Source organism: Falco rusticolus, chromosome 11 (assembly GCF_015220075.1).
Source record: "Falco rusticolus isolate bFalRus1 chromosome 11, bFalRus1.pri, whole genome shotgun sequence".
Lineage (NCBI taxonomy): Eukaryota > Metazoa > Chordata > Aves > Falconiformes > Falconidae > Falco > Falco rusticolus.
The window spans coordinates 9671665-9698770 of NC_051197.1; the positions used below are offsets into that span (position 1 = coordinate 9671665).

Genomic DNA, 27106 nt, shown 5'->3' on the forward strand with positions numbered 1-27106 from the left:
GTACCACCTGCACAGCTGTGTTTTAAAAGTGTCATGCACTATCCATAGAGCCTTATCTAGCTTTCAGCTGGCTTTTCCCACCGCACCTTCTCCCATTTGCAGTTTTCCTCTATTTACAAATTTAGATGCTCCAGCGGCTCATAGACCTGCGCTAGCCAGTTTGAAACTCAGCCGTGAAGACCTCTGTTTTCACGCTCAAGTTGCCACGCCATTCTGAGAGGTACCCAAGTCAGCTTTAAATTGGGTAGGCCAGTTACAGAAAGCTCGAGTGCGTGAACTGCAATGTATCCGCAACGTGTGGGACCCTGAGCAGTAATGCGGGTGGGCAGGGATTAGCTCATGGACAGAAGTCGCTCCCCAGAACTGGTCCCAGGACATGTGCCTGCTCTTACACTGGCTTTCCTTGTGCTCTTGGACTTTCTTTCCTCTCTCGCTTGCCTTCAAGCAAAAGGCATTTTTACTTCCCCCCCACCCACACCTCCAGCCCTATCCAGAGATTTTCTGTGGGTTTGTGGTGCCCCACAGTAGCGGGTTAGTGAGAGAGGACTCTTCTCCTCCTCTTCATTGCTATTTCCAGGGAAAAGAGTACAGAGAGGCTGCCAGGGCTGCGAGCCTTGTGCTTCTTTCCTCTGAGGCAGCAGGTGGAGGAAAGAACACATTGGAAAGGAACAGTTGGGCTCTCTGGCATGGGGGTGTGAGACACCCCAGCCTCAGCTGCTGTCCCCAGAGCCTGAACGCGCCCCAGGGGGACAGGGACGGGGGTATTATCGGTGCACCACAGCCTGGAGAAAGGAGTCATCAGCATTTAGCTCAGAGAGGATTAGATGTGCCTAAGCGGAGCAGAAATGCTGCAAGCTGCAGCAATGCGTCCCCATTGCAATGACTTGAAGCCAGAAAACAGTTTTGGGTTTGTGAAGCCCCATTCCGGGCAACCCGCGGTTTGCCCGGTCACACCTTCCACCGGGGGACAGCTGGCTGTCCCTTTGCCTTGCAGTTTTTCAGGGCTGTTCCTTGCTTTTGGAGGTTTGGGACACTACAGACTGCTGCTAGGCCAAGGGATGTGATAGAAAATCCACGCCTGCCATGGAAATGCTGGGTTGGTCCAAACCCCAGCAGTGGATCCCAAAGGGCTCCATGGCACGGGGATGGCTGTGGCTGGGCAGCGTGGCCGGTGGGAGAAGTGTGACTGGTTTTTTGATCTGCACTGAAAACCTACAAGCCTCTGGCCGCAGTAAGAATTATCCCTGCAGAACTGTTCCACTTTATGCAAAGAGGTGGGAACAAAACCGGGTGAGCCCAGACTGGGGATATGTTTAAGCTTTCTGTGACTTCAGACCAGTTTGAGTCTGTATGAGTTTGGTGTCAGGGTATGCTTCTATTAAAGCATTTTAGCAGCCCCAAATCCACCAAATTGACATACCTGTCCTGACCACGACTTCCAAAACGTGCTGGATGTGCCTGTAATATATTCTCCAGTCCCACCTTGAGTAGATGTTTGCCCTGGGAAAGGGAAAGGAGCGATGGAACTTACCTACCCTGAAGATTAAAGACTCCTTTTACAGTCCACTCAGGCTTCTAATATATTACTTTAAATTTCGGTGGTCAAAAAAAAAGCAATAATGGCTTAATCACAACATGCTTGAACTGGACGCCATTTGGCAGAGCTCCTTCCTGGTTTCCTTTTTCCATCACAAGCTGAAAGCTCATCTTGGCAGCTTCCAGCTTTGGGCTAAATCAGATTAACCAGACACCCCCTCTTTGGCCACTGAAGGTCACTGTCAGGATGGAAACTCAGGAGTGCTGGAGGAAAACCACTTGAGTCTGCTGCAGCATTTGTCTCTGCAGAAGCCACATCCTCCTCACGGAGATGCTTGCTTTTGCAGCCCATTCACTTTGCACTGTTCAAATCCTTCATATCAAAGGCTGCAGTCAGTGGATATTCCTCTCCCAGATGCCAGAAGGGTCCATAAATCAGGAGGAAACAGGTGTCTTCCAAGTCCAGAGCAGTACATTTTGCAGCACTACAGCAAAAGCCACAGCGCCCTGTCAAGGGCTGTTAATGAGAGGGTATCCTCCCTTCATAAAGGAACGATAACTCGAGCTCGATGTCAGCCTCTGACCCGAGAAGGGCTGGTGTGATGTGAATTTAGGGCTGTTCAGTTTGTCAGAGGAGCCAGCGGGTTTTGGGATGCTGCTTTGGCTCCCTGGCAGCCCCCATAAGCTGCACTGTCAGCTCCGGAGATCCTTATCTTGCGTAGTGCTGCCGGCTGTACAAAAGTTCCTGACCTGCGTGGTGCAGGGAAAGTCCTGCAAGGCAGGATCCCTTACTTGTCTTCTGGCCTCTGCCCATGTAAAGCTCATAAACGAGAAGACTAATAAAGAGAACCCAATATTTATCATGTTTAAAAAAATGTAATGCAGTTGGAGCGATCTGGGAGCAGCTCTCTGCCAACAACGGGAGATAAGGATTGCTAGCGTGGAGGCTGAGCCCTGCTGTCGGGGGAAGATGGATGGGGTTCGTATTGAGGTGCTGGACTGGAGCTCAGGAAGCTGATGGCCAACTTCCCACCTTGCCATAGACATCCCTTGTGACCCTGGGTGTGCCGCCTCCTGTTTTCTCTGTTTAGCCTGTGAATGCTCTGGGAAGCAGAGAAATAAGGCTTTTTTATTATTAAGAATTGTCCCTGCAAGGATTAGTGACGATACGGTACTTGTGGTGGTCTGGCATTTGGACATTGCCCAGGAGGTGAGGCTGGAAAGCCATTAGTTACCTGCTGATGAGACAGGTGGGGAGAGGAGTCTCAGAAGCTAAGAAGGTTGGCTAAGGTGTGGGAACATAATGGCAGGAAAGGTTTTAGGATCACTATATTTTCCATGGCAGGGGATGGCTTCCCATTTCCCAATCTCAGCTTCGTCTTCTCCATCTGCGGATAGGCTTATGGTTGAGGACCACCTCTGCCTACACACAGGCAAGAAAGGGCATGCAACACATTATTCTAATGATGGTAGTATTGGTTTTTCATTGACACATTCTTACAATTTGCATGCACGTTCCGGAAATAGGCTAGCACCACTGGAACGGAACGAGGCCCAAAAAGGTTGTCAGAGGATTAGGGAATGTAGCGTATAGGAGTAGGAATGATAACACTATTCTTTCCCTTCTCGTTGTGATGTGATACTTGACTGAATCTAGAGCAGTTCTACTGTAGCAAATAGATCCAAAGCAGGAAAAAATGCTAACCAAAGCTGATGGTGCTTATATGTGTCCAAAAAAACCCATTCGCAGATAGATATTCACAAACTGTGGCATCGTGCCTCTGTCCAGAATATTTGTCCAAACATTAAAAAATAATAAATAAGAGAAATGTATGTAAATGTAGTCCTGTGTTTATGAATTTTCAGCTGAACTTTGGCAGTAAGCCCTAAATGTGATAAAAGACTCTGCACTAATATATTTTGCTTTTCTCTTTTTTTTTTTTTTGGTTTCTTTTCATTTCTTTGTCTCTATAGACAAAGCCGACAGCATAGCATAGATCTTGAGATATGGCTGATGCATTTTTCTAAGCTAAAGTATGTTGTTAGCTTATGCCTACGATAGCAGCAGAATCCCAGCCTCCTTCCACAAAGTATTTGTGGGAAGAACGGTTACCACTGAGCATTGTCTTGGGCTTTGGATCTTCCTTTGGGTCCTTCAACAGCTAGATTCAGCCAGAGCCTCGCATGTAACATCAAGTTGGAAAGTCTTGCTGTCCCCATTTTACAGATGGACTTTTGAGAGACAGGAGGAATAGAGCCAAAAGCTTCAAAGATACTTGGTGGAGGTTAAGTGCTGAGTTTCCTTTGAAGATCTAAACCCAAATGACATGCTTGTGATCATGCAAGAGATTTGTATAGCCCATGGGAGCAGAACCATTTTTTTCAGGGTAGTGTCGTAACCGCTCCACAATCCTTCCTCTTCCTTCTTCCTAAAGCTCCCACTGACTTCAAAGGTGAAGAATTATGGGCGACATCCCACAGCACTGTGAGTTTGGACATGTGTGCAGAGCTTTACCCACAAATATATTCCATCAGGGATACTGACTCAAGGAAAATTACAAAGGCAATGTGGAGGGGAAGGAATTTCTTGAAGGGTGGGACTTCACTTCTTTTTTTGTTCACATATTCTCTTCTTTAACCTCAAAGGCTTAACTAAGGATTGCAAGGTGTATCTAATGACTCAGTTTAGGGTCCGTCTGTACTGTCCATAGGAGAGCCATAACCCAAAGTAGATAGCAATAGAAAAAAAGAAGAGTTGTAGCTGATTCAGTCAAACAAATAATTCCTTTCTTTTGAACACCTCGGAATGTAATTTATTATTTAGTTTCCATGGGAAATACATAGTATTGTGTGTCTATTTATATAGATATGGATATAGATGTAGATATATAATATGGATATAGTGTAGATACATAGATATGAGGTGGTTGGATTCGCTGAAAGGTGCATAGCTTCAGATACATGGACAGAAAGAATCTCGTTTATGCTCTTGTTATGTGTATCCGAATACAAAGTAAAGAGCACAAACCCCAGGCGGAATAGGTAGCACTGTGTTTTCCTACCTGATCCAGGCTGCTTGCTCTCCTAGATGAATAGTCAGAGTAATGAGTAGTTAGGATTTTTCAACACAGTCACATCATCTACCCCGCTATACAGTTATGTATACTGGTGAGCAGTATTCAGCTATTATCACACAGTCAGTCCTTCACCCGTTGGCACAGCAAATGTCTCATCCATTCGCTATCAGTTCAAAACATACAACTACCTTCACACTTAAAATGTGAAAATTATCTTTACTGCTGAATGGAAACAAAAATATTTGATAAAGTGAAGAGGAAAGGTGTATCCCTCTGGTGCGGTCTTTAGCCCATCCTTTTAAAACACAGATTTTCCTTTTTTCAAACAAAACCCTTAATTCTGGCTGAAGTTAACAACTTCCCAATTGTGTATGTCTGTTTCTTGACTTCTGATCCCTGCCTGGTGGTTAGAAATCCAAGGGTTTCTTAAATCATCAGGAGCAGCTGCCTCCTTAAGCCAGGCATGGTCTATGTCACACCAGCTGTGGAAAGGAACCGCGATACAGGGAGGAGCGGGGGTGATTACTGGGGCCAGTGTCGTAGCTCACAGTGTGGTTGCACTACGGTGTACAGCATACTACTTCAATCATGCATCTCCTGTCCTCTGCCATGAAAAACATACGTGCATGTTTTATTTTTGCCAGTGACAGAGCAGTCATTAGAATACAGGAATGCACAGAGTGCATCGGGACCTGTAGGCTGATGGTGTGTCTCCAGAGGCGATGCCCGCCTTCCTCTTGTTCCTTGGACAAGCATGAGAAGCGTTGGCAAAACCCAGCGCTTGCTTTTAAATTTATCTCTCTGCCATTGGCAAACTCTTTCCCACAGAAAAAGAAAGAATGGGAGGGAAGAAACAAAAAGAGGCAAGTAAATGGTTCCGTTTTGTGGACTGTATTTCAGGCTAGATAAAGCGTAGGAACAACCTATGTTGAATACGGATGTAGGACTGCAAGTGATGGTGTCACACAAGCTGAAGGAAGGTGCTTTCCTTCTTGGCAAACAGCCTCTAGGTCAGGGTCTGGACACAACTTCTGTCCTGGGACTATCTAAGCCTCTGGCAGCAGAGCTTTCCCTGGTTGGAGTGGGATGCACAAAGCCGTTCAATCCTCATGCTTTGCGTAAGGGCCGGTTGTCCTGCCTGGCAGTGCGGTACCTGGCTTTCCCCAAAGCACCTCAGGTCATTCAGGACCAGGTCCCATCAGTTCCCAGCTGTCACTTCAGCCAAAAGCAGGGGGAGAGACTTCTTGGTGTTGAGCCTTCAGATGCTCTCTAGAACTTTAACCTTCCATTTCAGTCTCTGAAGGCTCCCCTGGCTCCTGGCTCAGCTACATCAAAGCATTAAACACAGAGCCTTAGTACAGAGGAGATCCAAAGGCCTGCAGTATCTGCATGGACCAACTGATGCACAGCTTTGCATTGCAGAGGTTATTGCAAGCGTAAAATGGTTACCTGTTCCTCAGGCTTTATTCCTGCAACAAAAATCTCTCCCTGCCTTTCACCAGGAATCGAAGCCACTACATCCTTCGCTGCTGTAGCCACCAGCATCCCTCTGAGACGAACGCAAGCTCTTGCCAGACACTGAGGCAACTTCCTTGTGTATTAACAAGAAACTGGTGTCTCTGATAGGTCTGGCTTAATAGGACTTATTTTTGTTGAGTGCTGGCAGAGGGCTAAACTGAGAACAAGGCGCAAAGTACTTACATGCTCTGAGGAATTCACAAGATAGGCTGGCAAAGCCAAGCCATGCTGGAAAGCCCAGAAGAAGAGTAATGTGATTGAACCCTTAAGGAGGGACGTGCTGCGAGATGTAACGGTGATTTGGCAAAGCACGTTGCAAAGCTGTTTGGAAAATTGAAGGTCGAGCTGCACTGCATAGCTGGGGCAGGTCACTGCCAACAGCAGGATTAACTCCAGCCACGTGGGATTCCCTGGCTCAGGAGATGTGGTGCCCATTTCTATCTCACCCAGCTGGGTACAGCCTTTGGTGGGAACCCAGAACAAGGCTTAGACTTGTCCTTCTGCATAATGCACGGTGACATCTCTCTGCTGCTTGGTCCCCCACGTGTTAGGAGAGCTGTAGATGAGGCTGCAATGAAAAAGCTTTAAGAAGAGCCACTGGGAAGATAGAAATTAGTTCTTTTCCTAAGACTTGCTGAAAGCTTCTGGAGACGCAGTGTGAGTGAAGAGGGTGGGAAGAGGTAAAAATTGTTGTGATAAAATCACATGGCCAAGTGGGAAGGTAAGAGGTGGGCTGAAAAACAAAGACTAAAGGCAAGTTTTAGAAAACTAGTATGGGAACTTGGTGTAGTAGAAGACCAGAGAAAGAATTAACCAAAGAAACTTGCATCAAGTATTTCAGCACAGTGAGTGAGGGACGTTCCCCCTATGGGCTGTGCATGCGGCACCGTTACCACGGACTCAGATTAACGCTGGAAATCCTGGCGGCTTTACAGCTCCCCGGGGACTCAGAAACCTGCGTCTGGGCTTTGCAGTTTGAGCTGCTCTCCAGTGGCGAGGCACAGAAAATCGCTGGAAGGTGCCTGGGTCCTGTGAGCAGCCATCAAACAGTGCCCGCTTACAGCGCTTCTGGCTGCGGGGCCGGGGGTAGACCTGGGCCCCCACCATGCCGGAATGAAGTCGCCTGTCCCCACAGTCAGTCAGAGACGTTCCGGCTTGTCTGTCCGCTCTAGCTTGGGTCTCGGCTCATTGCTGGGTCTGCTGCACTGACTTGAACGGTCCCTGGGGTTTCAGCCTTTCTCCTGTGCCTACGAACGTCTCTCCTCACAAAAACAGGGACTGAAGGAGCAGTTCTTCTGGAAATCCATTTCTCAAAAATATCAGAAATGTTCCGGGGATTTATGTGTTGCAATGCACGGTCTCTTCTGGTGAGGCCTGATAGCATCTAAAACTGCAAGAAAGGCGAGGGGTTTACCCTGTTTGCATCTCCCTATGCCTGGATTTGCTAACCTTTCCTGCTTTTTTACCTGTTAGGTTATTAAGAGGGAGCATATACAAGCCAAATCTTGCAGTCCTTACTCAAGGTCATGGTGACCTTGGCTGAGAACAGATTACAGGGCTTGTTCTGGTGCTAAATCACCAGTGAGCTGTGTCGAACAAGTAGAAAATAAAGGGTTTAGTAACTCACCCAGCTATAACGTCTAAAAGTACATTCTGCTGAAGGGACAGAGAAAAGTCAAAATGAATTTGCATTTAACAAAATACTAGTTTAACAAAAAGAAAAAAGGCATGTTGATTGCTGATTCATTTTTCCTGTGTAGAGTTACCAGCAAGCTCTTTTCTTCTGGTGGTTTCTTGTATGATAATGATGCTCAGGTGGTTTAAATAAGGCTAGATTAAAGCATCCAGTGTTTGGGGGATTACTAAACCACTGTCACCTGAACTACAGCCTCTGTCTCCATTTCAGGTCCCTAACTTCATCAACACAACGCTCCCACCCCACGAGCAGGTGACGGCTCAGGAGATAGACAGCTACTTCAGACAGGAGCTCATCTATAAGAGGAATGAGAGGATGGGGAAAAGAGTGATGGCGCTTTTAAGGGAGAACGCAGACAAGAGCTTCTTCTTTGCCTTTGGAGCAGGTATGGTGTGAGATTTTTCTGTTGTACTCAGTTACTGTGACTGAAAGTAAAGCGGCTTGAATGCTTCGGGGTTTTGTCTCTGGTCCTGCGGGAAGAATTCTTAGGGAACTTCCATTTGAAGGGGGAAGGCTTTTGTTTGTCTAAACCTGCTTCAGAAATGCAGTGAGTTGGTGTAGGAGGTGGGTCTGGCTGCAGCTGGGCTGTGGACAGGCTGTGCTCCGGTGCTGTGGCATAGGCACGTGTGTGTGACTCGGGGTTCCAGACCTCTCAGGGTTGCTGCAGTTTAACTTTCTCAGTGGGTGACTTAGCTGCTTTGGTGGTTTGTCTGTGCAAACTGGCTGGTTTTGGACCTTGCACAAGTGTATGAGTTATGTGTGGAGCTAAATACCAGCATTTAAAATCATTAAGTAAAAATCCAGCGTGTACCTCTACCTGTTTAAATTCTTCCCGCGAGGTCTGCAGAACAAAGATGTCTATAGTACTTCTGTGAGCCTGCAACAGTATGTGCTACTGTCCTTTTTTGCCTTGGTTTTCTTTTTCCCCCTTTTGCAATGTTATTCACATTTTTGTGTGATAAGAGTATAAATAATAATTGTTCGGGCCCCGGTTCAGCCAAATCCTGAGCACCAGCTTAAGTGGCTGTTTGAGCTCCCTCAAGTTGAAGGCAGCCTGAGATTGTCGTGCCGAGAACCGATCTGCTCCTTCTGCTCCCTCTCCTTGGTAATTTCTCATTTTTGACAGAACTTTGTTTCTCATCCCGTGGCTTTTGCTATGAACTTTGGCAACAACTCACTTTTCGCTGCTCACTTCAGTGGGAGCTTTGATTTAAAGACTGCAGGGTTTAGCAGAGATACATGCGTTTTGATGCATTTATTTGTTGAATGTGTTTAGGCTGAATTTTCCCAAGCTTACTTAATCTCGAGCTTGTCTGGTATTTCTGTCCAAGGAGTTTTGCTTAACTGTTTTTACAGTAGGAAAATATATCATGGTGCTTTGTAGTTGGACAGGGATTCATAAATACCAGCTTGGTCTAATGCATGGAGTGAGGTTTATCAGTGATTATGGTGGTTTTGATGTAGTCTCCAGTTTTGGAAGTCCCTTAACCAGTATATACTGGAAGAATAAACTGGGTACGATCACCCACTTGCCCTGCTCAGTAAATGCTTTTCCTGGGTGTCAGTTACAGACCATGGCTTGAGACAGGACCTTGGACTAGATGGGTCATGGAGCCAATCCACTGCAGGTATTTGTGTGTGATAATAACAGAAATCAAATTGAGCAAATGAATACTAATTACACATTGCTTTCTATAGAAAGTGACATCTAAGTTGTTGGAGGTTTGAGCTTTCGTTCCCTGTCCCCGTCAGAGAGCAGCTCCTGGGCAGCATCACCTGGGGAAGCTGGCTCCTAAAGAGCAAGTCCCGTTTTGTCCTTTACTCCTCATTTTTGGTTATGTTGAAAACAGCCTTTGTTGCTGGGTTGTTTCTTTTTCCTAGCACTGACTGCAGCAGGACAGAACAGACACATACAGCCCAGATTTGTTAAAAATCCGTGCGTGGGACATGCTGAGGAAAGCTTTTTGTTTTGGGTTCTTTGTTGCAGCATCCCTTTGGCCTTTCTCACTAAAGCAGGCCATCCCTACTTTAAGTACAATTAATTCCTCCTCTTTTCCCTGGGGTGGTTTTTTCTTTGTGCAGTAAGTACTGAGAAAATTATTAATTTTTCAATGCCAAAACTTCTATGTGGCTGAAGTGCAAGCAAGTTCATTTTCTCTTAGGATTCAAATGCAGGTTTTTTTTTCCTGAAGGTTTTTGTTAGGGTTTGTTGGTTTGTGGTTTTTTTTTTGGTTGCGTTTCTTTTTTACACGCTGAATTGTAAGAGTGGGGTTTATTGGTACATTTTGTATTTTGCATTCTTATATCTGCTTCTTGAATTGTAAGGGGGTTTTTTAGGTGTGTGCTCGGGTCATGAATTCAGATTGTTTTCTTAAACGTTAAGGGTTTGGTTTTGCTTTTTATAAAAGTGAAGGGTGGTTTTGATGAAAGTTGAGGCTTTCACATATTCCCATGAATTCTGAAGTGCAAAATTTTAAGGAACGCACCTTTTGTTAGGACAGACTTTGATAGAGTCTGCAGGAGTGCATTTGCTCTCAGAACAGTGCAAAAGTTAGTTCACCTCTTTTAAGAGTCTGCGTATTTAAGACTAACATGATGGAGGGGAAATAATTTGAAAAAATATTCTGGACAATGCACCGCAAAAAGTATTGTTCTTATGCTAAGCATGATCTCTGCATTAATCCATTTACTTTGAGGATATTGGAACCAATGAATGAATAATAATTTAATTATATGTGTATATTATGAATTGGTTTCCAATTTCGTAATCTCTGTCATAGTTTCTGGGAAGGGAAGAATTGGATAAAATTATGCTGGCAAATAAAATTAGGAAAAAGAAGTATTTTGCTAAACAAGAAAATAAGTCTGTTATGAGAAACACACCTTGGAAGAACTTCACCAAATGCGGTGTTACAGAGTGGGGCTGCTGTGGGAGGGAGTCCCAAACCCTGCACCATGATTCATGTGGGCTCGGTGGCATCCTGTAACTCGGAGGTTATAGCTGGAGCCAAGGGGCTTGGGGACAGGGTCCTACCCTGCAAACAGCCCTCCTGAGGCAGAGCCCTTGCTGGTTCCTCTGGTGGCCTCCCCCCAGGGAGCCGTACCTGGTGCAAACCGCCGTAGTTAGGTTCACCTGGCTTTTGCGCAGCTGCCTGCAGCAGCTGAAGCTCTGTTGCTCTGTTGGGGCACCATCCTCAGGCTGATTCAAGATGCCAGTGCCATGGATGGGTAGTTCAGTAACATCTAACACTAAATTAGTATAATGAGCTTGACTAAGCCAGGAGACGCCACGCAGGTGTCTTTGCAAATTACAGTCTGGTTCAGTTCAGCGTACCCTTCTCAGCTGCAGCAGCAAGATGTTTTACAGGAGTATGTACTGTTGTTTGGAACAAAAGAAACCAAACCTAGACCATGCACAGGGGTCACCATGACCAAAAGCAGTATTCTACAGGATGAAAACCATGGCTGGCTTCAGCTGTAAACCAAAATGATGATATCTTGGCTGCATGGTGGTGCAGGAACCCAGTGCTGCTGAGCTGGGGGATGCCACTGTCTGGCTTTGGACTGGCAGAAATCCTTTCTGGGTTGAACCATGGCGTATACTTTGCCATCAGAAAAACCATAGCTCATCCAGTGTAAGCTGAGTTCCCACCTGGCTGGATGAAAACATGTGGCTGGAGTGGGACATGGCAACTCCTGTCACCAGATCTAAATAACCTTCAAGTAGTGCAAGATCCCATACCCTGGTCCCACCAGATCTGGCAGGTCAGGTCACCACTGGAAACACCCCTACTGGTTTCAGATGGAAGTTTGTTATAAAACACACGGAAATGTGCAAGAAATAAAAATTGTGTGGAAATTGGTGTGGAGTGCTGCTCATGTACAGCAGGAGTCACCCTGGGAGAAAAGCATTACTGTTTTTTCTGAAGAATGTTTATTTTCCAGTAAAGCTATGGTCATTGGGCTGATTAGAATATAGCAGGCAATTAATTTCATTGCCTGTGCAGCTCTGCATGTTTATGGCCTTGCTATTAGTTGTTTTGTACACAGAATTTCTTCTTTCTTCATCCTGCTTTGCTTTTAGACGAAGGTTGATTAAAATCTTTCAGCTGATAGTTTTTCAGTAAAAAATTGGGCGTTTGGGGAAAACAGAATTTTTCTGTTTGCTTCTGAAAAAGCAAGTCCACTTCTGCCAGACAGCAATCGACATAGCAAGTGCTTGGGTGTCGTTGTTCCCCTCTGAAAACTGGGGTTCCCAGTCAGCCTGTTGCTACGTGCCATTTGGAGCTGAGCTGCAAAGACTTCCTGGTGCATCCTAGGGGAGGTAGTGCAGGATCTGGTCCGTAACTGAGCACAAGGCTGTTAAACATTGAACAGACGAGTCCTGGGGAAGAAGGAGTGGTAAGGGGACAGGCATTGGAGTATCCAAGCAAGCTGAGGTAAAACAGTTTTCAGATCCACCAAGTAAAGCCAAGCATTTTTATGCTGTTGAAAGATTTATTTTTTCTTTTCTTTGGTTCCAGTTAGCAGTACTAAAACAAAAAAATTACACAATTCTAAATGGAGCTTTTCAGTTTTCTGCCATTTTTAAAAATAAAAAGTAAACTTTTCAATAGATTTCCCCCTTCCCTGCCTTCCATGGCATTACTCACAATTTAAATGCATTGGACCAGTTCAGACTTTTAATTTATTCCTTTATAAAACACATAGAAGTGAAAATAGCCATTTATTCTTTCTACTTTCATTTCTTTCTCCTCTCCAAGAAAAATACAGGCCCTGGGTAGAACGGGACCCAGCTCTATACCCAGCTCTGTACACTTCATTCTTCTCCTGCCAGGGTTTACCGTATTCAGACTTAATGTGAAAGTCTCACTATACCCATATTCACTGTAACTATACTCTAGTAATGAAACAACATTTATTGTTTGTGCAGTTAAGTGATATTTTTCAGGTAACAGGCGTCGTAACTTTTCCCTTTGAATGAATAAAGGTAGCTAAATAGAGTACTTGCAAGTAAAATCGGGGGGGGAGGTTTGCTTGGGTTTTGTGTTTTGAAAATCCATCCTGGATTGCTAGGAATTATTGATCCATAATAACAGTGAAGCACCTTAGAGCAAACAAGCACTGGCAATTTATAAAGGTCCATTTACAGTCAAGAAAGAGACACAGCCAAGAGCACATGGGCTGTTAAAAAGAGTTAATATTTTGGCAACTAAGTCTATGCACATGAAGTCAGTGTTTAAGAAAAAAAAATCACTCTGGTTTATTTCATTTTTATGGGCAAATAATTTTTGAGTAACACTTATGATAACAGATGGATAAATTTATGTCTGCAGTTAATTTGAACGATAATTTCCTTAGGATGTTTTACTTGCATGCATTTCTTTCTTTATTTATTTTATGAGAACTGTCAGTTTTGTAGCGGAGAGCCGGATTTACTGCTTCAGAAATTCGGATGCTGCTCCAGTTGATGATGTTTATTAGCAGCCAAATCAGTAGGCTTTAAGGCAGTGCTTTTGGTTATTTAAAATAATAAACATATTATGGAGAATATTCTTTTAGTGCTGGAAGAGAGAGCTGAAATGTAAGTACCATAGCATCTCCCGCAGCAGGAGGGGAATCAGACTGCCTCTGGACCACAGTCCTGCGGTGGAGGGAAGCATGTGTCTCCCCACCCCACCGGGTCCAGGCAGCCCCCTGTGTCCGAGAGGTCAGGGGAGACCCAGGCTGTTGTCTATGGTGTGGCTGAAGCCAGGGCGTGCTGGTGGCCGCAGCTCCTGGTGAAGTGGGTGTGTTAAGAGGGGTCGATGCCTGTGAGGGTGGGACCCCTTCTGCTCAGCTGTAGGCTTAGGCTGCTGAGATCAGGTACCTGCTGGTTGAAGGATTAGGTTTAAATTTCTGAGGCATTCTGCAAGAAAAAAAGATCCAGGCTTTGTTGTAGATGTCTGTGGGCTCCCATGAAAACAAAGGAATTCATCCCAGAGGAGAAACAGCAGCAGCAGATTTTGAACATTTCTGTGCTCGGAACAGGTGAATTCCCTCCCCGTCCCGCAGAGTTTTCTCAGCCAGCCTTGGGCAGTCAGCGTCATCAGCAATGATTCCAATCATCGTAATCACACTGCTAACAATAATCATAGAATCATAGAATAGTTTGGGTTAGAAGGGACCTTTAAAGGTCATCCAGTCCGACCTCTCAAACAATACTGTTCCATACTGTTTCCAAAATCTTTAGTAAATTATCTGGTGGCTCTTCATCATGGGACTCAGAAGCAGGTTGCGCTGTTTTCACTAGGGAAAGAGAGAATTGAGCAACTTTTCTATAGGATGGGGTTAGTGCGAGAACACAGCAAGATGTGAGAGGTGCGTATTTTTCTCCAAAAACTAAAGAGCTCCTGGGGAGATACCCAGATGATGTAGCGTGTCGTGAATATGCTTCATCCACAGCTAAAAAGGTGACTACAACTGAGATGGAACATGATGGCTGTTGATTGTGGCGGGGGAGGATGAGGGGAGGTGGAGGTGGGATTATTTTTGTTACTGGAAACCATATTTTGACTCAGTATTTTGGGAAAGGAAAGGAAGTGATGGATACTATACACAGCTTAAACACAAGTAATTAAAATCCAGGGAGCCTTTGTGAAAGCCATTAGCACCTGCCACCAGGTCTGGCACTCAGGTTCACACATGTTACTTGAAAGTGTTTTTTCAAAAGGGAAATGCCTTGAGGCTGCCATCCAACTGCACACTGAGGGCTGGGGATCTGCAGATGCTGAGTATACAAATAGCCGTTTTGCACTCCCGGCGGATGCAATGTTGTATGTAAATCGGATACGAAGTTACACCCGCCATTGTGCCGCTGGGAACCAACTCAGCCTGGCATTGGAAGTCCAGCCTTCTGTCTTCCAGGATTGTGTAGCTCTTTTCTTAGTCTTGGATCCTCTGTAAAACATAAAAGAAAATAAAGGGGGGGAGGGGGGAGAGGGAAGAAAAAACACTTGCAGGCTGGGATATAAAGAGACTTTATCCCCCGAGTCAGGCATCCTGGTCCAACACTGATTAGTGGTGCTACTGACATCACTAGCACAGTTCATCAACGGGTTGTCTCGGTGGAGCAAGAAGTTGGCGACCAGGAGATTGAACTTGGCGAGCCTACAAAAGAGAAGAAAAGGGTGAATTAACAGTTTGCAGATGCTAGAATTCCCTCTGCTCGTGTTTATTTGGGCATCCAGATGCTTATAGTGAGGTCGGCCTGTTTTTGTGTTTGGGCTTCTTTTACTGTTAGGTTTTAAGGCAAAGTATCACTTGGCTTTTAAAAATAGACTAGCGTGCTAATTTTGACCAAACCCATGTAATTGATTCATTTAAAAGTCTGCATTAAACAGGCAATGCCCGATTCGCTTTTCAGACACTGTTGTAAATCAGGAGATACTCCACTGGGGGAAGGCTTGTTCCAAGTGCAAATCCAGCCTGTAGCGGTTTAAAATAAATAAAAAAAGTTCCCCCAATTATTTTTTTTTAAAAAACTTACATTGATCTTGTATAGTATGGAGGTTTGGAAGCCCCTGAATATTTGCTTTTCACCTGAAGCTTAGGTTGGCGAAGAGACAGCACCCGAGTTAGGGAGGCCAAAATAAACCTGCCTGCACTACCCTATTGTCAAAAGGGAGCTGCTCCTCTGAAGGCTGATTCCTGCGATTCGGATTTAAAGAAAAACTCCTGTTGTATAACAAGATATTAATTGTAGAAACACAGTATAGCATAGGTAATGGCGAGAGCTATCTTGAGGCTGCTGTCACCTGTACCAACCAAGGCAGGCAAGAGATGCAGCATGAAAGAGGACAGGTTCGTGTAATTAGGTTTGCAGTTTGCTTTTTCTTCTGGTGTGTCACCACAGAAACTGCGGAGGGAAGGTGCACCACCCCTGGACTCCCTTGCGTGGTCTGGTGGAGAATTCCTTGTGCTCAACAGGGAGCCCTGCCCGGCTGCTTCCCACTCCTGCTTCCATCGTCCCTCCACTGAAGGAGGGTACAGCCCCAGATCCAGGCAGTTATGTTTGCTGGTTGCACGTATTCAAGTAAATGTTAAAAGCAAGTAAAACGGGCCTTGCAAACCACAGTGTATGCGTTTACCATCTCTGGTGTAATTCTTCCCATGATGAATGGGGAAAGTTGCCTGTACGCAGTAGGATTTTGGTTTAAAGACATGCATACACTAATGTCAGCTCCTCTGGGTCCCTGACATTTTCATATCGTATTTATTATTACGCTTGTGCCAAGTTCTACTGTGTAAGTCTAATTCTGCCTGCCTGTTCTCAAAGAAAAGAAAGCTATATTGGCCCCTCCTGTCCTATAATACAGAGATTTTGGCTATGCCCTTGCTGCATTTCTCCTCAACATTTGAGATGTAAAAATGTAGACATAATTCAGGAAATTTTCTCTTTTCAGAACTGCAAAGAATCATGAGAGATTTACACCCAGGCTTAAGCACTCTGCTGAACAGGAATGGGCTTAAACGTGGGATGAAATACTCTTTCACCCACACACGCACACTAGCTTGCTGTGGATTCCACAGGCCACCCTGTAAGCTCTCAGGAGACCAGGCAGAGGTCCCATATAACTCTAGATTACATAACAAGGGTGTTGAAATCAATGTACGGATGCCAGATAATTTATCACTTTCCATCCCCAAAACGTTTCATCAGAATATTCCCAACCAGCATTAACTGTGCTGTTGGGAAGAGTTTGAAAGGGCAGGGTATGCCCTCTGAGAACCCCACGACCGGCAGTGTTCCCCTAACACTGAGGCTTCTGTGGGATGCTCGTGTGAAACGGCAGACAGGATCCAAGGATCTTGTCTCAGCTGGGGACCTTCGTGTGCTACCTGCGGTCATTAAGGTGTCTGCGCACCCCAGTGTACTTCCAGCCACCCTGCTGTGTGGTGGTTCCCAGAGCAGAAGGAAATTTGGCTACTCGGTTTCCTTAAATTCAGAGCCTGGTATGCTAGCCCAAATCCTTCAGTAGTGTTTCACATTAATGCATGTTGGTGGGGTTGATGTGGCTTCATGTTCCATTCTGCTACCCCTCCTGCCTGGGTACTTGCTCCAGTGGAGGACCATGGATGTCCCAAGCACCCTAGGCCTCCACAGCCACATCCCCTGCAGCTCTGCTGTCAGAGCAGGAGGTGGGAAGAGGATTTAGCAGAACAAGGAACCTGTTTGTACTGCTCATGGTGTCAGTCTCCCATGGGTTCAAGCCATTTCTGACCAGTTTTAGGGCCAAGCTGCAGGAGGACTGCATAGGGAGAAGAACCAGCGATCATCCTGGTGCACTGGAAAGACAGGGCATGACTGCTGGCTAGAGTGAGTTGTTTTGCAAAAGTAGATGTGAAACTGAAAGCTTTAAAAAGCCTGGCTGTAATTTATGTGGATTTCTTGAGGATTTTTACTGGTACGGAAAGTGGGACTGGAAATCTCATTAAACTGGGTGTTCTTGTGAGAGTTCCAGGTTTTCTTGGTCATGGTTATGCCAGGAATACCATCAGAGCAAACTCGCTGAGGAAGGATTTATGGGTTTGGGATCGGATCCTATTCTCACTGAATTAATGGTAGTTCTGCAACTGACATCAAGGTGACTGGTGTGTGCACCTGGATGAGTCAACATTTATTTGTCATTTCAGTCTTTAATCTAGGCTGCTACTTTCACATCACTGGAAAATATGAATGACATTGTTATAAGCCTATTAAATCCCAGTTCCATTGTTATTTTCTCTGGTAGATCAGAAGACGTGTCAAGGAAAAGAAAACGTGTGTGCAATATACCTCTGCCAAGAGAAAAATAAAATATTTAAATATCAGAAATGTGAAGTGAAGGTAGAATTACTTAGAGAGGCAGAGGGGAAATAATTAGAGCTCCAGCCAGCAAGAAGAGATGTCGTAAACTTTAGTTACTCACCTCTCTTAGACATTCAAAGCACAAACTCTGCCACTGTTCAGCCATTTTATAGAAGCCTGTAGAAAGCAAGAGGTCTGTTGGACAGAATCGCTCTGGTGGCAACTAAAACTGGGCTCAAACCCAAGTCCAATAGCTAAGCTGCCATCTGAAATTGGAAAAAGATCGAGTTCATGCCTGAATCTCTGCTCCCTTTCTGCTCTGTGCAATAGACCAAAGTCTGGATTTGACTGATGGGCAAAGAGAAGCAACTCCAATCCGTGGGAAATGTTGCTCTTTCAGATCGGTTTCTAAAAGGAATGAGTAACAAAACTTGAAAATAAGGGGGAATTCTTAGAAAAAATGGAGAACACTGGTGTGCTGGTAATGGGGTGCTGCTTTTGGTAGAAGCTCCAGAGCTGTGGCTGGTGGAAGCCCACAGGTGACTGGCTTGGAGGTCGGTAGCCCCCAGAGATCTAGCTCTTGGTAGGCAATTTAGCTAAAAAGTTCTGACATGGCAAAATGTGATTTCAGAACTACCAGGCTTTACTCCTGTCGACTTCCAGGCGAACAAGTGGGAAAGTGGAGGCAGGTGAGTAAGCAAAAAGCCGGACAAATCAGTCTTGGAACTACTTCTGTTTTTCAAGAGGTATTCAATGAGACCTGCTGCATGCTTTGGTTTTGATAAACTGTTACCAACTGAAAATTATTCTACGAGAGAAGTTCCAAACACCTTTTTAATCTACAGACAGCACTTCGAGCTCAGCTTTGGATCTATCCCTGGCAGAAAACTGAAACCTACGTGATTTTCCTGGAATAATGTTGCAGAACTGAAACTTATGAGACTTGTATCTAAAATAAATAACTTGAGTATTTTTAGTATTTTTCTGTACTTTATTATGGGAAATACCTTAAATACTGAGGTTTGCAAACTTAAAAATTGTATTTATACACCGAATGTAAATGGAGAGAAAAATCAAATGCCACCACTGGGTTAACTCAGTATGAAATTCGGCACCAGTTTCCAGTATTTATACAGAATTCACATTCACTTTGCGTTTTTCCTTGAGGTGTTTGAGGTACAGTGAAACTGCTGTGAGGTTCTTATCACTTAGCAATCCGGTCTGGTTCCAGTTGAAAATTTTGCGGTACCTCTCATTGGGAGGATTGCTTTAAAAGGAACAGAAATCTGCCCAAGAAATAAAGACTTCATTATTGACATTAATGCTATTTTTAATCTGGTTTCCGAAGGAAATGAGGCTTAAGTAATCACCGTGTTTGTGAGTGTGTGTGTGTGTATGGGGGTGTGTGTGTGCGAATACGTCTTTCCCCCTCATAAATTTTTCATCTGTTGGCTGATTATAACCGAACCTGACAGATGGCTAGAGTCTCCAAGATAATAAGTTCTTGCATGCTTCATGAAAATAAGTGATTGGATGTAGAAAAAGAAATTCATAGTGTGCATCCACTGAAAGAGCACAGCATGAGCTCAACTTTTATTAGATCTCAGAAGATCTCTATGGGAGAGGGAGGTGAGACACGTCTCCATAGACAACCACACTTTGTTGGTTCCTTTGCATGCAGGAGGATGTAGCATGCAGTACGTACATCAGTCACGGTTTGAACAGAATGATGACATTTAGAGTAAATAGTTATTATCTAGAGTGTCTCAGGAGCCACGTTACCTCTGTGCTGCCCTCTGATGAGGTGTTCATTCTCATGGCCAGAGCAGTACGAGGGAGCAGATTTGTAACGGTGACTGGGGCATGGCTCCAGGACTCTCCATAAACCTAATGAGTCATGGGCACTCAGACTGTGCAGCCTCACTACTGCTAATTGGCCAAGTGTGCCATCAACCATGCCCAAAAATGCTCTTAAGTAGCCAAGGGGTGAAAAGAGCATCAGAAACTCCTGTGAGTCTAGGAGGCAGCCTGGGGCAGCATTCCTGCGTGCAGAGTCCAGGAATGCTTTCCCCAGGATGAAGGTCATTCCCTTGGGAGCTGAAACAGCTCACTGGCAATGGGGAGCAAAATTAAGAGACAAAGGAAAGAGTAAAGCACGACCTGGAGGAAAGCAGATTTGCAACATTAGCTTATCAGACGAGGGGTGTTGTCACTTAGCAGTTGGAGAAGATGCTCAGAAAACATTGTGATGAGGAGAGTACTTGAAAGCTTTCCAGAGCAAAATACAGATGGGGATGGGAAAAGCCAAGCCAGGGTTAGATCTTCATTTTAGTTTTTCCTTGAGATTGAAAATTATGTATCTAGTATCTTGGTAACAGTGATAACTGCTGGGGTGGGACTCTCCCCCTTGAACTGTAGGTGTCTGAAAGTTCAGTGCATCTTCTGTGTAAGATCATCAGGTTCCTTTCAAACCCCCCAGAGGACAGATCCTCCCACTTATCTCAGATGTGTATTTTAAGATGGAAGGAATTGCCCTCTGGAGACATCTTTCCACTGACTACAGAGGAAACTGAGAAAACTGGCCTCCAACAGATGCCTGACTTTCAGATGAGTGGGATTAATTAAACCCTGAGAGCAGGAGTCAGGAATTCAGGGTGTTTTGTCCTTACCTCTACCTGACCTTGAGCAAGCTGCTAGCACACTAAGAGCTCCCTGAGTGATGTTCTGCAGTGCTGCCAATGGCAGAGCCTTAATAGTCCTGAGGAAAAATTGTAAGCAGGAGATTGCTTTTCCGTAGCATGACATGTCATCTTGGCATGGACTCCTGGGGAAAAGAAAGCCCACTGCCACCAGCTCTGGAAAACTCATCCAGAAAAATTCATCCAGAGCTGGACTTCCCTGTTGTGGGGGAGGAAGCTGTGTCCCCACCACGTAGCAGGGTGCCGCCTTTGCATCCTATCGCGTGGTATGGTTGAAGCCCAAGGACAGCCAACCATTTTGGTCACTGTTCGCATCCCCCCAGCGCTCAGAGCAAACTTGCCATCTTTGTGATTGCATAGAAGAGATGGATTCCAACATGTAGCAGCATAAAGCGCTTCCATCTTTTCTCACCTCTTGGCTGGAGCGAGGGAAAGCCACTGGTGCAAGCGCAGTCGTTCGTAAGCCTGGTCCACCTGGAGCTGTGCAAAGGAAACAGAACTACTGACAGGAAAGCAGGTTCCAATCTCTTTTCATCAAGGATGGTTATCCCTTTTGCAAGGGAAGAAGCAAGCAGTAAAAAAAGAAAAAAAATAGTGTTTTGACATACTATGTGTCTGATTCTTTTCACTGTTCTCTGAAAGCAGCAGCCTGGCCAAATCTGTTTAAGTGCTGTCAGTGAAGAGTGTTTCAGACCTGGAGACCTTTCGAAACAGTCTTCTGATATAACTTGTCCTTTTGCATGTGAGACTTAGAAATGGGAAGTGGGTAGGGGTTTTGTTTTGGGGTTTTTTAGTATTACGGAGAGACTCACCAGATAACCTCCCCTGTGGGGGCCCTCACCGAGTCTGTAGCATTTATTCTCTCCCTGAAATACTGGCATCTTAGAAGTTGTCTTCCTGAATCTACATTCTCAGTTGAATCATCTCCTACACAATAAAAGCTCCAGTGTTGGTTTGCCTTTGACTTCTGCGCTGTGCAGCGCTCCAGTCAAAAGGCAGCCCTTCCTCCTAGCGTTTCTGTTTTTCTTAATACCTGCCAATCACCCTGCTTGCCTTTGCCCAAAGTTTGTTGTCTTTGCAGTTGGCCACAGCGTGAGCTACCAAAAACCTCACTGAGCTTGACGGGGTATTCTGTTAGCCTAACCCCAACACGCCATCTGCCACCGCCCCGGCACACAAAGGGCCTTTTCACCGGCCCACCACAGGTCGAAGGTTTCATTTCATGTGTTACAATTAATCTGTATTTATTGCCACTTATCTTAAATGGCTAACAATATCAAGAGTTTAAAAAGCGCTTTTAATGTCAAACTGGGTCAATTAAAAGTCTACTTAAAATATTTGCAAAACTTCTAGCCTGAAAGTTGCCCCCTCAAGTCTGCTGTTAAACAAAATGTTTTAAATAAATACGTGCAGCTTGAGGAGACTGACATTTGGTAAAATTCCCCTTGATATTTTAGTAGAATCTGGGACTAATTTCCTTACTCCTACATTCACTTGCTTTTTTTATAAAAAGAGAAAAATGAATAATATTTCAGATGATTGTGAGTATTTGAAAGATTGTTTCAGTCAATAAAAAATCTCAGGAGATAGTCTCAAAACTGTTAATGCCAGAAGAGACCGTTAGACTGATCAATCTGATCTCCTGGAATTTCATCCAGTTCTTCTGTGGACTCCAATGGCATGTGTTTAACTCAGAGCTTCAAACCATGGGCCACGAGTAACAATTTTAATTTATTTATTTAAACTCCTTCAGTATTGTGTGTGGGCATGGGAAATCAGATACTAGAACACAAAATATGAAGAAGTTTAATAATGAAAGAGCAACTTTTAACATTGTGTGTTGGGTTTTACTGAAGGCTGGAGGGACCCACTTTTTCCCCTTCCAGAAGAGCCCCTACTTTTGCCTTGAACTTTTTTTGGAAAGCTCAGTCGGCAGGACAGCCTTAATAAATTATGTGAAGTAAGTGCTGGTGTACTACCCGTGAAAACCCTGAGCTCGTATGAAGTTCAGCCAAGGTTGCACGGTGTTGGGGTGGTGACACACATCACACGGAGAGGTCCCGAGAGGTATCCCCAGGCTGGGCTTAGTTGTGTTGGATGCAGTAGATGCACAGAGTAAGTGAGATCCCAGGCTGGAGGAATTAACTGCCGAAACTAAAGGTCTGTCCACATGGAGTCATTTGGACTTTAAGCCCTGATCCTCAAACACTTGCCATGAGCAGTGACATTAATGAAGCTTGGTTTCCTATGGTTTTAGGTCATTTGCTTGGATTCCCAACAGCCTAATAAGGTTTGAACTGTGGCTGAGGTATTTCTGTTAATTAGGGCATTCTTATCATCTTTATGGGTCTCTGATGTCCCTAATAAGGCTCACCCTGCAACTTTTCTTTCCGCGGAAGAGATCAGTGAGTCTCTATCCAGCAATCTGTTTTCATAAAATATATAAGAAGGGGCTGTCTTGGAGACAGCTGCTCTTCTAATAGATTTGAAATTTGCCCATGGGTTCAGAATATTTCGGGGGAGAGCATAAAAACAAGCATATGCACAAAGGGAAAGCAGGGCCCTGTAAGCATTGCGTTCTGTGGAAACAAGGTTAAAATGAAATTGCCATATTTATGCAGTGCAAATATTGCACAACACGAGGACACCGAATGGTTCTGATCATTTCTTCAGTGATTTCTTCTTGTAGAATAGTCAATTAAACAAATCTGGCTTTCTCAAATTACTTGTGAGTCCATTTCATAGGTTAGGGATGGAAACACATGATTGCTTTTGTGTAAGAAATAACATGGAAAAAATTTTTTTGCTGCTTGCTATCCATAAAAAGAGTGTGATTATATAAATTTGGAGGAAAGCGGTTGTCCTTTGATATTGGTGTTCTGCTGAATGCAAAAATACTGGCTCATAGACATGCTTTTATTGCTCATTAGTTGCTGTCCTGTTTGTTATTCTTTTTGCTTTTGTTTTGAATGTCACTATATCAAGAAGCCAAGTGATGCTGATGACTAATTGCATCACAAGAATGGCAAGTAGCACAAAGCTGACAGCTTGCAAACAAGTCATAGACTGAAATAATGTTCATAAACATTTTTTTTTTAACGGCTTGCAAGCAGGAATACTGTGAGTTTCCCTTTACTGCTTTTCATCCCCAGATTACTGGGTCCTGTCAGCCTGGTTTCAGACATGTGTCACACGGAGCCTTACGTGGCCCTGATTCATTAATATTCTCTTTGGATCTGGCAAAAATACCTCACTTTAAAAGGTCAGGTGTGAGATCTTTTTGAAGACTATTGCCTTTGGCCATGTCAACCAAGGCCTCGACAGGCTCTTATCCTGGGCAAGGACTACTGCCTTTGACTTTTTGTAAAAATCTTTCATTTCCTCAAAGAACCATTAAAAGACTGCATTTTAATATTCAGAGCTTTCTTCCACAGATCTGGATGCCAAAGTGCTCTGGCCAGCTTCACTGGAGGCCAGTGATGACAAGAGGAGAAGTGTAACATCAGGGAGGTGAAAACTCTGAAATTTGGTGGCATGCGTAGTAAGGGAGGAAACTAATTGCAGTTCTCCACGTGACGGACTAGCCTAGCACTGTGCATCTCTGCTAGGAGCTTTTGAACCCATAGGCTCGTTTCCCTTGGCTTTGATGGAAGGTGGGAGCTGACTGGTTATGTCTCTATTTGGAAGGAGGTGGCTTTTGGCAAGAGGAAGAAGTTTCTCTTAACATTCAGGAAAAGGCTGTGATTGTAAACTCAACTCACTTCTTACTAGGTATTGGAAAAGGAGCTCATTCTCCAAACACAGATTTGTTAGGAAAACACACATTGCTGGTTCTACTGATCAGGAAAAAGACTTGTATTTTAATGCTGTTTTCTACTAAACTTCAGTGTTCAGGGTTCTGCAGGTTCTCAGCTCCTCATCTACTTCCATTGGATCCAGGGAACGAAATGAGGAGGCTTTGCCAAGATTTGGCTGAAACGAAGGATATACTTGATTAGGTCTCACCAAGGGGCCAGCAGAGAGGAGGCTGGGTACCAGTCCAGCATGGCAGGGGCACCAGTCTAGTATTAACAAACACAATTGTGTTGAAAATATCATCCTGCTGGGTGAGAAAGGGAAATGAACACAGGAAAATAAAACTTGAGTCTTAAAAGGGAAGGGGCTTTGTTAAGTGCAGTCTAGTTACAGCCTTGGATTACTCTAACTGTGGGAAAATGTGATGAGGCAGTGTACCCAAGCACATTTGCTGCTTTTTTTTTGTTGTTGTTTCTGTTAATTCTGCACTGTTGTACATAAGCAGGCAATGATGGATTGTCCCGGAGTTCTGTGCATAGTGTTGAAGAGAGCTGGATTTAATTGTCCTGCATTTATTGTACAAAAGGAATGAATTATGAGCCACTTTACAGCATCTCCAGTGAAAGTGATTATCAGCACTGCTCCTCGCCAGAGATATAACTCTGTCAAGCAGACTCCCTCCTCTCTTGGGTTCTTTGGAAAAAGCTCATGAATTTGCCGTCTCCTGCCAGTGAAAGCTCAGGGTGAAACACAAAACCAAAAGCTGCCAATAGCTATATATTCCGTTCAGATGTTGTAGGAATTTCTTATTCCTTTTTTTTTTTCCTTTTCCCCTGAGTAGAAGATCGGTCAGGATTTTTGGAGCATGCAACTGAAATAGTGCAGCAGAATGTGTTCCCAGTTGGTTGCACTTTTGATTTTGTAGGTAAAGAAGTTGTGTGGGTGAGAAGACTTGGCTGTTGGCTTTAATTAGCTTTGACCACGGCTTATGTGCACTTACAGTACCACTGGTCGTGATGCCACTGAAAGGTACCCGTCACCCCCGTGCACCCAACTGTATCTCATAGCTGTTCTCACACTGCTCCTCCCCACAATGTGCACTTAGCTCCAGAAACAGGTTTAAGCTGAGGCGGATGTGTAAAAGGAATGTTATGAGCATTGCCCCCGAGACACTGTACAATAAATCATCTGCAGAAGAGCAGGGAGTTTTGCTCTATTTTTTCTACTGACTACTGCAGCGTAATAAAGGACAGCAGGATGAATTGCAGGGACCATAACGCTGCCTGCCAGAAAGATGTTTTCGGGGACGATGCTCCCCAGTGTTGCAGAACAACAGCTGCAAGGGGAGATTTTGTGTTAGGGCTTGCTTAGATCTGCAGAATTATTTTCGGTACCTTCAAGAGAGCTGGATTGTGCCATGTGCTTTGGGGAGCTTTGGGTCCTGCCCCCCCTGCTAGTAGGTTTCTTGTGCTACTTTACAAACAAATATGAGATTCCAGCATGCTCGCAGATATTTTTATGTCTGGGATAGCCCAGATAAACAAGTGAATCAACACATAGGTGGAGAATGATGTGTATGCAGCCGCAAAAGCCCTTATAAAAGGATGCCTTTCTGCACCCCTCCATGTGAACAGATTTCATGTGGATTTATCAATAGGTCTACAATTGCCAGAAAGTTTGTTCTTGAAAAGAAGAAGAAAAAGGGGAAAAAAAAAAAAAAGCTGTAAAAAGCCCCAGACTCTAATGGCACTACCAGGTAGCGTATGCAATTCATTTAACTGTGAGTCTACAAATGTGTTAGTTCATAGCTGTGGTAACACTTGTGGCAGCAGTCCCCAGGCTGAAAACTGTCCTGCTAATTAATAACAGCTAAGAACAGAGGTTATGTGGAGTGTCATAGCAACAGGTTGTGAATTAAGAGAGGAGCGTTTGTGGTCATGTCTTCTGTATACAGAGAATAATTTTTGAAATTATTCCCTATGTAACTGTGTTCATGTATTTTGGAAAATCAGCTGTTTAATGCACAAACTAGTGATGAGTCTTTCATTTCTTCCACTCTGTCATTCAGTTGATTTATTCACAGCCCTTTGACTGTAAGTCAGAGGAGTATCAGATGCAACAGAGAAAATTTAAGAAAAAGGACTTGGGAAATTTACGTTATGTTTCCTGGACCAAAAAGATTGTCGATACTTTGAACAGAGTCGCTGGGAAAAGTTGTGGAGTTCAGTGGAGTTAAATGGCTGGATGAGCCTTCCGTGGGATGGGAAGTCGTGGGTGGCCACTTGTCTGTTATCCAGCAATGGATCAGGGTCTCCTGGGAAGAGCTGGCTGACAACCTTGTAACAAAGTGATCCTTTCCTCCAGAATGCCAGTTCATGGTGGCTTTTTGTAGGAATACAGGGGCAGGCTCTCTGAGGCGGGATAGGATCAGTATTTTATGCCATGAGGTTTTTCACTTTTTGCTTTGCAAATAGCTGTTTGCCTGGTCGTTGCTAGATTCATTTGGGATGTGGGAAGCAGAAGTTCATGTCCATTCCTGATTCTTGAGTAATGCAAGGAATTGAGTCTCTGATTTGCTTTTAGAGTAATTCTGCAGGGGGAGGACAGCCATGGATGGAGCATCCCCAAGAAGATCTATTCCAGAAGCGTTGTCACACAGCAGCTTATTGTGCATTACCTGCCATGGCCAATTTAATTGTATGGCATTGCTCTTCTTAGGATTCCATATATGCAGATCCAAGGGCTAGATTTCCAAGTACCCAAAATCTTAAGACAGTTTGGCTCTTTAGTCAAGTAGAAGTTAAGTGCTCGGTAACCAGAGCCTGTGCTGAGGGCTGGATTTTCAAAAGGCCTGAGCTCTTTAGGCAGCAGTTTTGAAAGCCTGGCTGAATTTCAGTGCGAGCCTGGCTTTTTAGAAACCTTTTATATCTTCATTGAGCACAAAGGGGCAGACTGT

At 44.5% G+C, this 27106-nt stretch overlaps 1 protein-coding gene across 1 annotated transcript in view; it reads left to right on the forward strand.

The window, feature by feature from the left end:
• The window catches only part of TRABD2B (TraB domain containing 2B), a 295484-nt gene that overhangs the window by 169758 nt on the left and 98620 nt on the right, over positions 1–27106 (forward strand). Inside the window, exon 4 of the mRNA XM_037404866.1 lies at positions 8038–8212. Coding sequence (XP_037260763.1) covers positions 8038–8212 — 175 coding nt within the window. The remainder of the gene's footprint in view (positions 1–8037; positions 8213–27106) is intronic.